This window comes from Oryza sativa, chromosome 5 (assembly GCF_034140825.1).
Source record: "Oryza sativa Japonica Group chromosome 5, ASM3414082v1".
Lineage (NCBI taxonomy): Eukaryota > Viridiplantae > Streptophyta > Magnoliopsida > Poales > Poaceae > Oryza > Oryza sativa.
The window spans coordinates 17,620,562-17,635,450 of record NC_089039.1 but is presented as its reverse complement, the minus strand read 5'-3'; the positions used below and the strand labels follow the sequence as shown (position 1 = coordinate 17,635,450).

The following is a 14,889-nucleotide window of genomic DNA, read 5'->3' as shown; positions in this document are numbered from 1 at the left end:
GCATCATATCCACACCTGCTGCGGGAGGACGGCAGCGCCTACTTCGGCATGCTATCGCTCGGCGCTTCTGCAAGCGCCCACTTCACTCTCTCTCCTATTTTCTTTCTCCTCCATGTAGGAGTATGCTGATGTGGAGCTTCTTATCGCCAACCTAATTAGCTCTATTATACTTGCTCTTAGCTTAAGAAATGGTAATATTTAGTATCTTTCAGAGGCATGTTAGGTTCTCTTTCTGTAATTAATTCGTTATTAGTCGCGTGCTCCGCGAGGAGAAAACCCAACCAACGGGATGATGACAGACAGTAAGGAGTAAGGATAGAAGATAAATATGTAGATTAAGCGTTTTAGGTAAAATAAGGTGGTATTAATATATTATTACTTGAGTTTTAATTATTATAAACTTAAAAATAGATTAATTTGATATTTTAGAGCAACTTTCATATAGAAAGTTTTTGCACGGAACGTACTGTTTAGCACTTTGAAAAAGCGTGCCACGAGAATCTAAAATTTTATCCAATTTTTGTTGGAGAAAATAACGGTGCGTATAGTGCCGATTTCTTATTGTTTGGGTGATAAAAAAATAGAAAAACAAATTTTAAATTGTGTACTCGAATTTTTTCTTCTTGCTCAGATTTTTACACCCAGTACTAATAGGCAAACACAATGTTAGAAGTTCCAGATAAAAATGTAAGGATGGAGCCTCTACAATTAATCTATAATTTTGCAAAAAAAAAAAAAGAAGAGAAAGTGTTAAATTTGTGATACTATCATACAATGGCTTCAATCTCTTTTTTACCGGGATGACCAAAGAAAGGACATCCAATGGCATTAAGAGAGAGGGAATAAACGGTTACAAGAAAATTTTTCATCGACAGTTGGCTATCGAGGAAGGGTATACACCAGAGTGCACACCCGAAACCATGCGAATGGCCTCAATCTCAGGTTTCGTGATAATTTTACCAATGTACCTATTGACGACTTCCAACTCTGAAAATTGGTAGATACATGATGATATGCCACTAAAACAGAATTGTTCTTGCAGGAGAGCATACAGGATGGTGTTCAGAGTAGTAGCACCCATCACTCAAAGCTGAGCATGGAAGGCTGTGGAGACAGAACCATCATCCACCTTGATGACAGCATTGTTCTTCAAGAAGTCCGAGTACCATCTAGCAGAGCGCCTGGGCTGCCTTGTCAGTTCTTCGCTGCCAAAATCGACGGCAACAATGCCGAAATGCGCCTTGTAATCGCCAAACATCTCGTACTGATCCATGAATGACCACACGCAGTATCCCTTCACGTTGGCGCCATTCCTGCGATCGATCGGTCAGTCATTCAAACCAATAAGATCCAAGAGTGAGATCTTGTGATTTTTCAGTAGAAAACTCTTAAGAACCTGATGGATCGCAGCGTGGCTGCAATGTATTGTGTCAAGCAGTCAATCCTCCCCACATCATCCAGGGTTGCATTTGATCCACTACCTGATACAATGCCAAGTAAAATTGATGACAGAATGTGAGTTGGAAGTTGTATTTCAGAACTCTTATTTATTTATTTACTTTTGTAAAAAGAGATCCTTAAAGTTAACATTGGAGACTAATTGAGTGCTACAAGTAGGACTACTGACCGTTTTCCTGGATATAAAACAGCAAATTTCCATACTTTTCCTGAAGATATTCAAGCGCGAGCTCTAGCCCCCGAGGATCTAATGAGGTCCCTGGTAGAAACTGCCTCAAGAGTAACAAGCAAAACCATGTTACAGTCTGCAGATGTTATGAAAAGTTCAATATATTCAGTTCAGAGACAGTGTTGTCGTTTATCACCTCTCGAGTAGGTGTGCTATTCTTGCTGGCTGACAAAAAAAAAAGCACACATGAATAAAATGATTGAGCTTCATAAAATTTTAAGAACGTATGAATAATGAAAAGCATATCAGTATGAAATTTCCTACCCCAGAACAAAGAAGAAATATCGTCAGTGACATCCTGTAGCGGCGCCTTTACTGCGTTACTATTATCGCTCACATAATTTGAGGTATAATGATTCAACCCAATGAAGTCGAACGCATTAGTAACCAGCTCAGATTCGTAGTCAGAGAATAATGGAAGACGGGAACCGGCGGCCTTCTTCATGGTCTCTGGGTAATCTCCAAACACCAAAGGATGCAAGATCCTGCAATTTGGTTGCATTTAGTTGTGTCAGGATTCAGAGTCTACTAGGAACCTATGTTTTCAAAAGAAAAACTCAAAGCATGGACAGCAGAGTTCGCTGTAGTGGCTGGTATAACAAGCTTACAACCAAAGCTAGGAACCAACTCTCTCCGTCCCATAAAAAACCCAATTCTAGGTTTAAATATGGACAAGTCCCATAAAAAACCCAATCCTAAGTTTGAATCTGGGGGATCAGGGTTTTTATGGGACGGAAGAAGTATTTGTTTCACTCTTGCTATAGTAAATACTTCAGAAATATGATATAACATGACATACCATCCATACATGAAATCCTTTACTCTTTCAGTGGCAGCAATATCTTCAGTTGACTCTGTGAGTGGGTAGAACCACATGGAGTATATGTTCATGCCGACAACGCCCTTCTGTGCAGCCTGAAACAATGAAACCAAAAACAGAGAAATAAAAATCATTTTTCTTGCTTAATGGAGCGATACGCAGATCTCCTACATGTTCGAAAAAAAAATCATTTTCTTGACTTCATAAGAATAATTAAGAATATACAGTATACAGGGCCATTCAAGAAAATATTCAGAAGAAGAAAATTGCTAATGATAATGCACACTCACTTGGTGCTTTTCCCTGTAAAGTCTAACAGCTGAAGCATGAGCTAGCAGGGTGTGGTGTATGAACAAGTATGGCTCAACCGTGGAATTTCCTAGTGTGCAGTTGCTTCTGCCAAACGGATACGAGCAACGATTTGGCGGGAGATACCCATCGTCATAGCCAGATTGAGCCATGACATTTGGCTCAATGGAAGTTGTCCAATGCGCGACTCTGTCACCGAACTCGCGGAAGCACACATCAGCGTATGCTGCGAAGTCATCCCTGCAACACATTTGCAAGGAAGGTGAAGCCTGTGAGGATAAAAGTTTCTAATGGTTATTGTCATTCAAGATAATCTTATCAGCATGGAGTGAAAGGGAAATTACTGCTTAATGCTTACACAACTTTGGGGCTAACCCATCCACCGTACTCATCTTGAAGGCTCTGTGGAAGATCTATATGGTACAGAACAGCATGAATCTGAATACCTATTCATGAATCAGGAGCAGAAAGCCTAATCTCAGACTCAGGGGTCACCAGTCATGCATTATTGTTGTTAAGAAGATATTTGGTTAGTAACAACTAATGCGAAGTTAAGAGTGATGTGCATTAATGAATACAATTGTTTTTTTTTCAGAATTTGGATAGGTCAAAATGATAGGATAATCAAGATATACTAACCTGCTTTTACTAGCTCATTTATCATACTATTGTAAAACTGCAAGCCTTTTGGATTAACCGCTCCTCTCCCACCTAGTTTGATCCAAACTTAAAATCAGAACATGCATCATGCATTTTTTCTAGAAAATGGGATAAACCCAGCCTCTACATCCAATCAGAACATGCATCATGCATGTGTGGAGAAGAAAACATCTTCATTAATGATAAATTGATAAATATCAATATGTAGGTGATATGTAGTTGTCCTACTCGGAATGAGCCTCGACCAAGAAATGGTGAACCTATAAGCCTCCAGGCCTGTCTCATTCATTAGCATTACATCTTCCTACATAGATCAGCCCACAATGAATTAACAGAGATGAAAAGAAAATTTCTCAGAACAATGCAAGATCATGGCTGATTAATCTGATATTTGATGGTTTTATCTCTAATCCAAACATCATACCTTGTACTTGTGATAGCCATCACATGCCACATCACCTGTTTCTCCTCCCGGATTCCTCCCTGATGCAGCAGATCACAGGTCAAATTGGCACAGACAGGTAAAAAGAACAAGAACAACCATATATTTGAAAACACATTTTTTCCCCGCCAACTTAAAGTGCAGAGGTTAAAAGCTAGGCCGTTATAGTTTATCATGTACAGCTCTCTCAAACAAACTTAGCAATAATGCTCCGTTGTGCTTTGTGTGCCTTTGACATAGCGACTGGTTTATCCATTATCTGAAGAGAAAGATCAAACTTATTTGAGCTATCAAGGAAAAAAAATGTGAATTTCCCCACTCTCAGATGAACCCAGTGAACTCCAAACTAGAATAGCAAACAACCATTACTATTGTGACATTGTGTGCAAAAAAATTGGTCTCCTGTTGCAACAAGTAATTAGGAAGCAATTAGGAATCAAGCCAATCCAAGTTGAGAGGGAGAGAGGGAGTACAGTACATGAGTGAGCGTAGGTGTCCCAGATGCTTGGTGTCCTCCCATCCTCTGCAGCTGCACCCTCATACTGAAAAATCCAAAACCAAACCATGCAAATTCAATTCATGCCCTGAATTGAATCTGCAGGTAGGAGCAGAGCAACCAGTAGCAGGAAAAGATCAAGCTGACAAAAAAAAAAAGAGATTTGGAGAGAAAGAGACATCCCTCTAAACATTTTCAAAAGGAAATTATGAGCATTTGGGAATTGAACACAGGATCTCGGGGTTGAAACCACACAGCCCTTAGCACTACAATATCAAGTGCATCTTAAGATCAAGCTGACAGAACTCAGAATACCTGGAAAGCCGCAGTCCCGGCTCCAAACGTGAATCCGTCAGGGAAATCGTCTCGCGTGAACTGCAGCGACCTCACGCCTTGAACAACAAGAAGCAGCAGCAGCAGAAGCCATGGCGAGAAGAAGAGGAGCAGCGGATGCAGAGGACGCCTGGTCTCCATTGCGTCCTCTCCAGATGCACAGCCACACATCAGCAGCTTCTTCTTCTTCTTTCTCCTCTTTTCGCTTGCTATCGTTCCTTCCTCTCCAATAATTCACTAGCCTCGATCGTGTCGTTTTGGTCGGTCAATAGGATGATCCGGCAACCAAAAAGATGAATTTTGTTTTCTATTTTACTCGATCGAATGTTTTTGTTCTCAGCTGCATATGCGTCTCGATTCGTGTGGGTGCTGTACCAATCGTGGCAAGAAGATGATTGCATCGACTAACAAGAGGCCAACGTTTAAAGGGAGTACAACCCAGTATGAACCATCCAATGTTACAAAAGCATTTTTGTTGAATTTTGCGTGGACAGATCTTGTCGATCTCATCAGTCGAATTGCGAGCCACAGGATACTCGCCAGGAGATTCGTGCTGGCCTGGTCGTTGTCCTGTCCTTTTTTGGCTTCTTATCAGTGTGTCTGCCCGTCTCTGGTACTCGACTTGCTACGTAATCATCGTATTCGTGAATACTCTCTCCATACTCATAACAGAAGTCGTTTTAGAACAATGTTTAAGTCAAACCTTGGGAATATAAATTATGAATAACTCTTAAGTTGTTGAGTTTGAAAATATAAAAATTATATGTATAAATTTATCTTGAAAAATACTTTCATAAAAGTATACATATATCATTTTTCAATAAATATTTTTATAGAAATAAGAAGTCAAAATTATGTTTTGGAGACCGTGTCGCTGTCCTAAACGATTTGTATGGAGGGAGTATGCCTTTTCATTTTTCAATCCATTTTCGTCCATACACCTATTTGATCGGAATCATCGGATGCCCGGTAGCGATTTTTCTAGACACAGTTCCATAAATATACTTTCTTCATGCTAAAATATAAAGCTCCCATCGGTTCGCTTTTTTAATCAAAAATGACACAGCTTATTAACAATCAAAAAATAATTTGGATAAAACTTTTATATACACATTCATAGCGATTTAAAAGAAAAGGTCGTAAAATAAACTACAATGAAAAACCACAAAATCAACTTCAAAATTAAGTTTCAAAATTCAAATTTTAGTTTAAAAACGGTGGAAGAAGCGAAACAATGGGAGCCTAAGACAACCACCCTAAACACAAAGACGAAAAGAATTTAATCACCTCGTCTCATTGGTTAGATCACCTAGATACATGCAAGTGGTGGGGTTTGATGATAGAGGACTTACATGTGCTAGTTAATGTATGTATGCATGCACTCCTTTATATTATGAAATATGATGAAAAGATAATTATGCCTTACATTTCAAGATATGAGTACATTGTAATTGGAAAATAAATCTGCATCACCTTTATATCTCACGGGGTAAAATAATGTTCAAAAATAATTTATTGAAAGCCCGTCGCAAGTTACAACAGAAAACTTTACTATAGCACAAACAATATTGTGTCTCATCGTTATAGTTTTCACATATCAGCAATAGGAACATCGAAATATTTGTGGAATAAAACGGAACATGGTTTTTCCGGGATTGCCTGCCTCGTCTAGTGCGCATGGCCGGCATTATATTGCAACAACCATGCAGCATACAGGCCTCCACTCGGCACGGTCTACGCCAGGGTCGCGTCGCCTCACCTCGCCAAAATGATAATCCTTGAGTTGGAAAAATAACAGAACATTGGAGCCACGGAAGCAACAAATTTCAAACTTGACATGTATAATGCATTTAATGTTATACAGACAAAATAATTCAGGTAAATCTAATCAGTCAAATTGACATTCCAATCGAACTACACCGAGATTACAAGTGCCTAACTAAATCAAATCACACATTAATTATTCAAAACAAGACCAGATTCCCAACTCATCGTACTCTTGTAACTAAATATTTTCGAAACTCAAGGATGAAATAAAAAAAAAATGAAGCCGCAGCCTTAAAAATATGTACGGTCCCAACAAAGAAAATCGGCATTCTTTGTACAGGATACAATAATTAATGTGCAATAAGATCATATCTACAATAAACTGACACATTCTGGCTCACGAGAAAAGCTTATTGGCTAAAATTTGACACGAGCATTCGGTTTATACAAAATCCTGACTGTAAAACTCCATAAATGAATGCTGAAGAAATATTAAACAAATCAGAGCTTACAAGCAAATACTGGAGAAGTACCTATCAAGATACACATCACACTTGAAGGCAAAACAAAATGGCAAGGAAATGCAGTAAAACCTGAAGGGTAAATAAAGTCCTAGCATGCTAATAGTGCTAAATTTAAAGCAATCCCAAGTTTCCAGCTAGAAAGAAACTCGCCTTTCAAAATTTTGCGTAAACAACAAGAGAAGTAGAGCAGAAAGTGGCTAGAGTTCGAGTGAAACAGGCCAAATATTTGAAACTGCAGATTCTTTGGTCCAAATCTCTGAGAGGGAGAGGGAGAGAGAAATCGAGAGGGCAAGAAGATATCAAGAACCAAACAAGCAAACATATGACAACTATATGCTATGTTGATTGAACATTATACGCAAGGCAAAAGAAGCAGAAATTCACAAACCCAGCTAATATATAAACAGCACAGTTGAAATGAAAAGTAAGCTTGTTTTCTACTTCACTTCATCTTCTATATTTCTATGGTGAATCCAGTCATGCAGATAAGGAAGAGAACATATGCACATGCCTTTCCATACTGAAATAAACTGTACAGTTGAAATGAAAAGTAAGCTTCTTTTCTATTTCTACAGTAAAATTTAGCCATGACAGATCATGAAGAGAACATATGAATAGGCCATTTGCCCATTTCATACCGAAATTTGGATCGAATCTGGAAGCAGCAATTCACAAGGCTGTACAGCAAATCACCGTTGTAACAAATCCAATCTTAACTAACTTCCAACAGTGCAAATACTTACAGAGGAGAATAGATAAGCAATGCCTTGTACTGGAATTGCCAAACAATAATTGCAGGCAAGTGTAAACTTCTTAATAATTATGGCATTTCAGCTACAGTAGAGAATATTCAGGGAATATTTAAATACAGGCACTGGCTATGATGAAAAGCAAAACCTGGTGTTTCCTGTGATTTCCCATTTGTAGTTTCACTTACACTGAAAAACTAAGAGGGATGTCTGCAAACGTGAAGAAAACAAAGTAGTTGCATTTCCATCAGTAATTCAGAAAGGAAATGGCAATATTTTAAAGTAACAAAATCAGAACTTAGATGTTACCCAATATGTGCACAATTCAGATGTTATCTGAATCCATATTCTAAGGCTGTGTTCGGTAGTAAGGGATGGGAACTAATCTCTCCCGCACATAAAAACGGAGCGGTCCATTAGCACGTAATTAATTAAGTATTAGCTTTTTTTTTCGAAAAATGGATCAATATGATTTTTTTAAGTAACTTTCGTATAGAAATTTTTTTTCAAAAAATACACCGTTTAACAGTTTGAAAAGCGTGCGCGCGGAAAAAGAGGGGAGTGGGTTCCCAACTCCTTTTGCCGAACACAGCCTAAATGTTTCTCTGTTTCATAAATGCATCCACAATTACCCCCAAAAAATCACTAAAATTTCCATTGAAAAGCATAAGAGGCAAAGGATTTCAAGCATAAGTAATACATTTTCATCAGTACATATATTCACTCAATCCTGAAACATATTAAGAGCAATGGAATTCAGTTACAACATAAGAGCAGAGGCATTCAGGCACAGATCATCACTAAACCTGAAGCATAAAGAAATAGTTGCATTTTCATCTGTACATAGTATGATATCAACTGCTGATTCTGACTATCCATGGTCAGTACTCAGAAATAAATGGAAGGACGCAGCATGTATTTGCTTGTATTAGTTTCAGGGGTGCGGTTTTTGTGTGTGTGGAACAGTTACAAAAAGGTTGGCAAGATTCAGTAAGAATTCCACATGTAAGAGTAAGAAAGTCATTAATGACAAAAGGAAATGTATCTTTTTGCATACCGTTGAAGTTTACTGGAGCAGTGAGTAAATAGAGAGCATAACTAATCCAAGCAACAAAAAAAGAATCCCACACGTGAGAAATACATACAAGCATACCAGCATGGCCTTTCTTTCAGGAAAATAGAGAGAGGAAAAAGGTCAAAGTTGACAAGCACAAAATATTCTAGCAATATGATTACTGAGTTGACCAATTGGTGACTAAACCATCACAAACGTATAATCAGTGTTAACATAGTTGAATGACTAACTCAATATTTTTCCCTGGTCCAAAAGATTTCATTTCCGAAAAATAGTCCCAAACCAAATGCTATTGAACTAGCTGATGCTTGAGGAACCTGCATTTCAAACATATAGCAGTAGTTAGCCATGTTATGCCCCAGCAAAACTCAGCAAGATTTAATATGCTCTAGTAGTAGAAGAGTTTGAGACATTTCGATGGCCAAATAAGCTGTAACAAGTGTAAAGGAGCAAAACTGATGCAACATGAAGTGGCTCTACAGTAGTATGAACTCCATAAATGACTACTCCCTCCGTCCCAAAATATAGCAACCTATTGGATTAGACACAACCTAGTAGGTCTAATCCAGTACTAGGTTCCTATATTTTGGGACGGAGGGAGTATGCAATTAGGATCACCAAACAAATGAACAGAAGCAACTCAAAACTTATTAGAAGCATACATGCTTGTCTTGAAGCATCACACAAGACTTTAACCATCTTAGTTGTTATATTGACCACATGTGACAGTAATAAATTGAGCTTCTTTTAAAGGCTATATATTCTTACTTCTTTACTTTTCAGTTGAGTATGAACAGAGCAAAGCCAATGATTAATAAATATGCTGAACTGACACTATTAAAATATGATGTGTGTGCAACTGAGTTCACCTGAGTTGCTCTTATTGAGTATGCATCATGGAGATATCCTTCATCTTACACGTGCATAAGCATGAGGCACCACTTGCTGATTTACATCTTCTTGATCTTCAGACAATCCATAGCCTCTTTGGTTCCAGGCAGCACCATGTGAGGGTTGGCTTGGGGAAGCCCCATATTCAGGCGGTGCCCCTTGATTTCCAAACCCTACTTGTCCTCGACGAGCGTTAAAACTGTTCTGACCTTGCAGAGCATGATTTCCAGGAGCCTGAGCATCAAATCCCTGCTGTCGAGGCTGTGTGTGAAATCTTGGCTCACCCTGGGGAGACCCAAAACGATTATGCTGATCTACTGCTTGACCATACTCTGGTCTGTTCTGATAGTGAAAACCAGGTAATGGTGGTGGTGCTTGAGGAGCACCAAACTGTGCCTGCGGTGGCTGAGTGGAGCCAACAGCATGCTGCGATGACTGAGGTCCACCATAACTAGGCTGTTGCACTTGTGGAGCATTGAACCCTGTATGCCATGGATGAGATGTGCCATACCCAGGCTGCTGAGTCTGAGGAGCACTATGCATTGGTTGTGGTGGTTGAGGGTGACCAAAACCAGGCTGCATCGGTGGACCCGAGCTATAATCAGTTTGTTGCACTTGACCAATGCCAACTGATTGTTGCCATGGACGAGGAGAACCCATCCCATGGTGTGTTCCTTGAGTTGCATGAACTCCAGAATGCTGCCATGTATTGGGAGTACTGACATTTGGAGGTTGAGTCATGGAGACAACCCCAGGTTGTCGTGGATCAGGGGCGCTAGGTCCATGCTGCAACGGGCGGCCACCAAACTCTGATTTATCAACTTGAGGGCCTCCAAACACAGGTTGCTGAGGTCTCAAAGGCATCCCCTGAGGCTGTATCGCTTGGGATCCACCAACGCCAGGATGAAGTGGTTGAGAACCATATGTCGGTTGGCCTTGGTGAGGCATGTAGCTACCCCGTGTCTGATTGGATGCAAATCCTGGCAGCCCCTGAGGTGAATTGCGAGGGCGATACTCTGGCCTTGGCTGAGGAGGCAATGGCACTGGTTTCTCTTCAAAAGCTTTCTCAATCTCTTCCTGCCGGCCAGCGTTCTTAAAAATGTCAATAACAGAATCCCGGAACTCAGGAGGAGGAGTGACACCGCCTTTTGCCATGTCACTCACCAACTCCCGTGCTTTATCCAAGTCCCCTTCCTTACACAATGCATTAACCAGGGTCTCAAAGGTGGTTGTGTTTGGCTTGATCTCCTTGTCAGGCATCCTTCCATATACCTTCAAGGCATCATCCATCCGGCCAGCTTCTGTAAGCCCTTCAAACATCCGATTGAAGAAACCAATATTGAACTTCGGGCCATGCTCCCTTCCGTCTGCCATCTTATAGAAATACTGAATTGTATCATCCACGCGGCCCACCTTGAAGCATGAATCAACCAGGTAAGTGTAGGTGTACACGTCTGGAAGCACCGACTTGGTTTCCATTTCCTCAAAAAGCTTCTCTGCCTCTTCAAGCATTCCATTCTCACAAAGCTTCCCGATGATGTTGTTGAAGCAGCCAACGTCCATCTGGACGTTCTTCCTGGGCTGCCGGTGGAACACCTCAATTGCCTCATGGAATTTGCACTTCTTGAAGCACTGATTGACCATGACATTGTAGGACTCGCTGTTGATGCCAATGAAGCTCGGCGGGGTGTGGTTGTCGATCATGGTCTCCCAGAGGTCATTCGCCTCCTTGTCCTTATCATGCTTGAAGAGCGTCTCAAGCAGCACATTGCAGGTGGCGGGGGTCATCCTGAACTTCTTGTCCAATAGCGACTGGTAATTCTCCATGGCCTCCTTGTCCATTCCTTTCTTCCAGTACCCCTCCATGAAGGAGGTGTGCACGACACCATCGTAGACCAAGCACCTCCCCTGGAGCTCCTCAAAGAGCTCGAATGCCTTGTCCCAGTTATCTTCCTCGATGTAACCGGCGATGAGATTATTGTACACGAGGGAGTCGGCGCCCTGGCCGCGGTTGAGCATCTCGCGCAGGAGATCGAGGGCGTCCTGGATGCGGCCGGCGGCGACGAGGCCCTTGGTGAGGTGGCGGTAGGTGACGGCGGAGGGCGAGAAGGGGGCCTTGTCGAGCATCTCGCGGTACACCTGCAGCGCGGAGTCGACGCGGGCGGCCTCGCAGTGGGCGAGGATGAGGGTGTTGTAGGAGACGACGTTGGGGACGATGTTGGATCGGCGGAAGAAGAAGTCGAAGAGGGAGACGGCGTCGTCGTGGCGCCCCGCGCGGACCATGGACGCCGCCACGGCGTTGCAGGTGAAGACGGTGGGGCGGACGCGGGAGGTGACCGCGGCGCGTGCAGCGACGGAGGCGCCGTCGAGGTCGCCGGATCGGATGAGGGACTGGACGCGGTTATGGAGGCTGAGGCGCGGGCCGACGAGCGCGGAGGTGGTGTCCGGGAGGCGCGGTGCGTTGGGGTCGCGCGGCGGGGGCGGGGCGGAAGGGTCGCGGCGGAGCGCGTGGAGCGGCGGCTCGATGCGGAGCCTCCGCTTGCGCCTCCGCCGCTCGGCCGCGGCCTCCTCGGCGGAGGAGAAGGCGAAGCCACGGGCGTGGGGTGCGAGCGGCGCGTGGGGAGGGAGGAGGTGGTGCGTGGCGGAAGCGGCGGCGGCGGGGGAGGCGGTGGAGGAGGAGGAGGAGGAGAGGGAGGGGTGCGGGTGGAGGGTGGAGAGGCGGCGGAGGAGGAGGAGACGGCGGTAGAGCGCCATGGCGTCGCGGTGGGGGGCGGCGGCGGCGGGAGACGAAGTTTGTGGCGGTGGTGAGGGAGGCGGCGGCGATCTTCAACAAGAGGAAGAAAAAGAAAAAACCCTCTTATTCTGTAGCTAGGGTTTAGTGGGTGTTACTGTATGAATGTATGATCCATTTTCCATCTCCCGGTGTGAGCCTCCTCTATATCGGCCAGCAACGATTCGTTGGGCCGTCAAGTTGGGCCAGTGCTACAGTTTCCTACTCCCTCTGTACAAAACAAAAACAAAAAAAGGAAAACGTACACCCAAGGTCCCTCAACTTGTCATTGTGTTACAAAATCATCCCCCAACCGCAAAACCAGATACCGGACGTCCTCAACTAACAAAACCAGATCCTTCGGTGGTTTTTGACCCCGGTTTTATCCTAGTGGCGGCTGAGGCAGCGTGAGCCCCATATGTTAGTGTGAACACATCATCCTCCTCTCTCTTTTCCTCTCTTCTCTCCCCTCCTCATCTCTCTCTCCATTCTCTTGTACGCCGGCCGAGCAAGGCAGGAGAGGCGTCAGGCGTCTGCAGCCGGCGATGGGCGACACGACAGCGATGATGGCGGTGACAGGCGACGCGGCAGCAGTGGGAGGAGCCGTTGCGGGAGGGCGGCGAGGGAGGGGCGGTGTGCTGGCGGCGGGGGAAGGAGCGGCACGCGGGCTCCCCCACCGGCCGCCGCCCATGAGGCCCACAACGCGGCGGCTGGGGAAGGAGCTGCGGGCGGGCGGCGGGGGAGGAGCGGCGGGCGGCCGACGGAGGAGCAGCGCGCGGGCGGCGGGAAAGGAGGAAGGCGCGCCAACCACACGCCGACACCAACGACCACCATGCCCGCCGCCACCTCCATCGCCTCCACCACTACCGCCTACTGGCTCGCGCGAGCACCCGGCAATCGTCTCCTTCCGGTGGAGCCTCACGGGGCTGTGGTTCTCCACCTGGGCCTTCCTCCTCGGCTTCCTCGCCTCCAACATCGCGCTCTTCCTCACCCTCCTGCGCGTCGCCGGAGGCCGCTCCCACTAGGGCCCATGCCCGCGGCACACGCGCTCCTGATGGCCACCGTCTCCTCCGTCATCTTCGCTGGCATGCTGCTCTCTACGCTCACCGAGATACGTGACACACGGTGGTCGTGGCGCGGCTGGAGCCGCACCACGCCGTTCCGCTGGCTCCTCTGCTTCCCGCCGGGGACACGCTCCTCCGGCTACATCTTCTTCTAGTCCTACGCACACTACCTCTCCCGCTAACTCCACGCCGCACGGGGGATCTTCATCGTGCTGCGGCGCCGCTGTGGCGGCGCCGCGAGGGTGTTCGCGCATGCGGCCTCCGTCGCCATGGCCTTCCTCTGGCGACGGCGGAGACGGAGACGGCCGCTCCCCATCCGCAGCCGCGCTCAGTTGCCGCCGCTGCCACCGCCTCTCCGCCACCGCGCGACGGGGGCGGCGACAGGAGGAGCGGGCGTCGTGGCAAGCGAGCGCGCGGGAAGAAGCTGGGCGGCGGCTGCGCCGGCCCCGTGCTCAGCACAACATCCTCCTCGTCGCCATCCTCCGTGCTCATCCGCGCATCGGCCTCGCGTGTGCAACACCGAGGACTATGGGCGCCACCGCGCCCGGGCAACTTCATCGCGGGCGTGGACGCAGCTAGTTGTAGCCGGGGAAGAGCCACCTAGTGTCGAAGCAGCGACACCGACATCCTCCCTTCTCCTCCGTCGCCGCCCCCGTTGCCTCCGCCGACGGCTGCGGCCACCAGTGCGACGCCGCCCTCCTTTCCCGCCTCGCCCCAGCGACCTCCTCCCCACCTTCCAGCCACCCTGCAGAGAGGAGAAAAGTGAGATAGAGATAGAGGAGGAAGAGAGAAAAGAGGGGAGGGAGATGAGCTGGCATTCTGAATTACGAAAGACTAGGCAAAAACTACAATTACAACGGCACTCCAACTAACCTAAGCTACCATGATGACGAAACACAGGATAGCCAAGCCCAAAACTCAGCAAACGCCGTTCATATGAACAAGTAAAAGGTTGAAAGAAAACAAGACCCCCACACATTGGCAAAGACGTGACGTTATCGATATCACACCACAAGACCGGGCTACTCCGACTTCGCCAAGAAACACTAGGGCAACGACGGCAACCTAGCCTGCGTCAAAGCACAACTCAACAAGGCTCATGTCATCGTTGGTATACATCATGCATTCATGCTTGCTGACACCGTAGCTCTGACTTCATTAGCATCAGTCTCGTTCATACATGGTCGAGCCAGACTGACATGCCTCGCTGATAAAAAAGGCTTGCTACTCCACTCTAGAGTGAAACGCGGCTGATGATGTCCAACTCGGGTCATCGTTACCAAGCTCACAAACACGCAGCAA

At 45.5% G+C, this 14,889-nt stretch overlaps 2 protein-coding genes and 1 pseudogene across 5 annotated transcripts; 1 reads left to right on the top strand and 2 right to left on the bottom strand.

The window, feature by feature from the left end:
- Positions 1–748: 748 nt before the first annotated feature.
- On the bottom strand, positions 749–5,192 carry LOC4338556 (beta-glucosidase 19-like). 4 transcript variants are annotated; one of them, XM_015783807.3, is made up of 13 exons: positions 4,730–5,189; positions 4,397–4,556; positions 3,901–3,959; positions 3,705–3,780; positions 3,456–3,527; positions 3,175–3,262; positions 2,798–3,056; positions 2,487–2,602; positions 1,952–2,172; positions 1,824–1,852; positions 1,628–1,727; positions 1,397–1,481; positions 749–1,313 (listed from the first exon to the last, which is right to left on the bottom strand). In XM_015783807.3, the coding sequence occupies exons 2-13, from the start codon at positions 4,482–4,484 to the stop codon at positions 1,085–1,087; spliced, it is 1,422 nt and encodes a 473-aa protein (XP_015639293.1). In that variant the 5' UTR covers positions 4,485–4,556; positions 4,730–5,189; the 3' UTR covers positions 749–1,084. The 4 variants fall into 4 exon arrangements, with proteins under 4 accessions (XP_015639293.1, XP_015639294.1, XP_066166334.1 ...); XM_015783808.3 differs by having other exon boundaries at positions 4,397–4,513; positions 4,730–5,140; NM_001420395.1 differs by having other exon boundaries at positions 789–1,313; positions 4,397–4,460; positions 4,730–5,156.
- A 3,733-nt stretch (positions 5,193–8,925) lies between these two features.
- LOC4338555 (pentatricopeptide repeat-containing protein At1g10270) lies at positions 8,926–12,660 on the bottom strand. The gene is made up of 2 exons (XM_015783805.3): positions 9,732–12,660; positions 8,926–9,179 (listed from the first exon to the last, which is right to left on the bottom strand). Exon 1 carries the CDS (start codon positions 12,505–12,507, stop codon positions 9,772–9,774), a length of 2,736 nt encoding a protein of 911 aa, XP_015639291.1. The 5' UTR covers positions 12,508–12,660; the 3' UTR covers positions 8,926–9,179; positions 9,732–9,771.
- Positions 12,661–12,965: 305 nt separating this feature from the next.
- Positions 12,966–14,591, top strand: LOC107278680 (uncharacterized; annotated as a pseudogene).
- Positions 14,592–14,889: the final 298 nt, after the last annotated feature.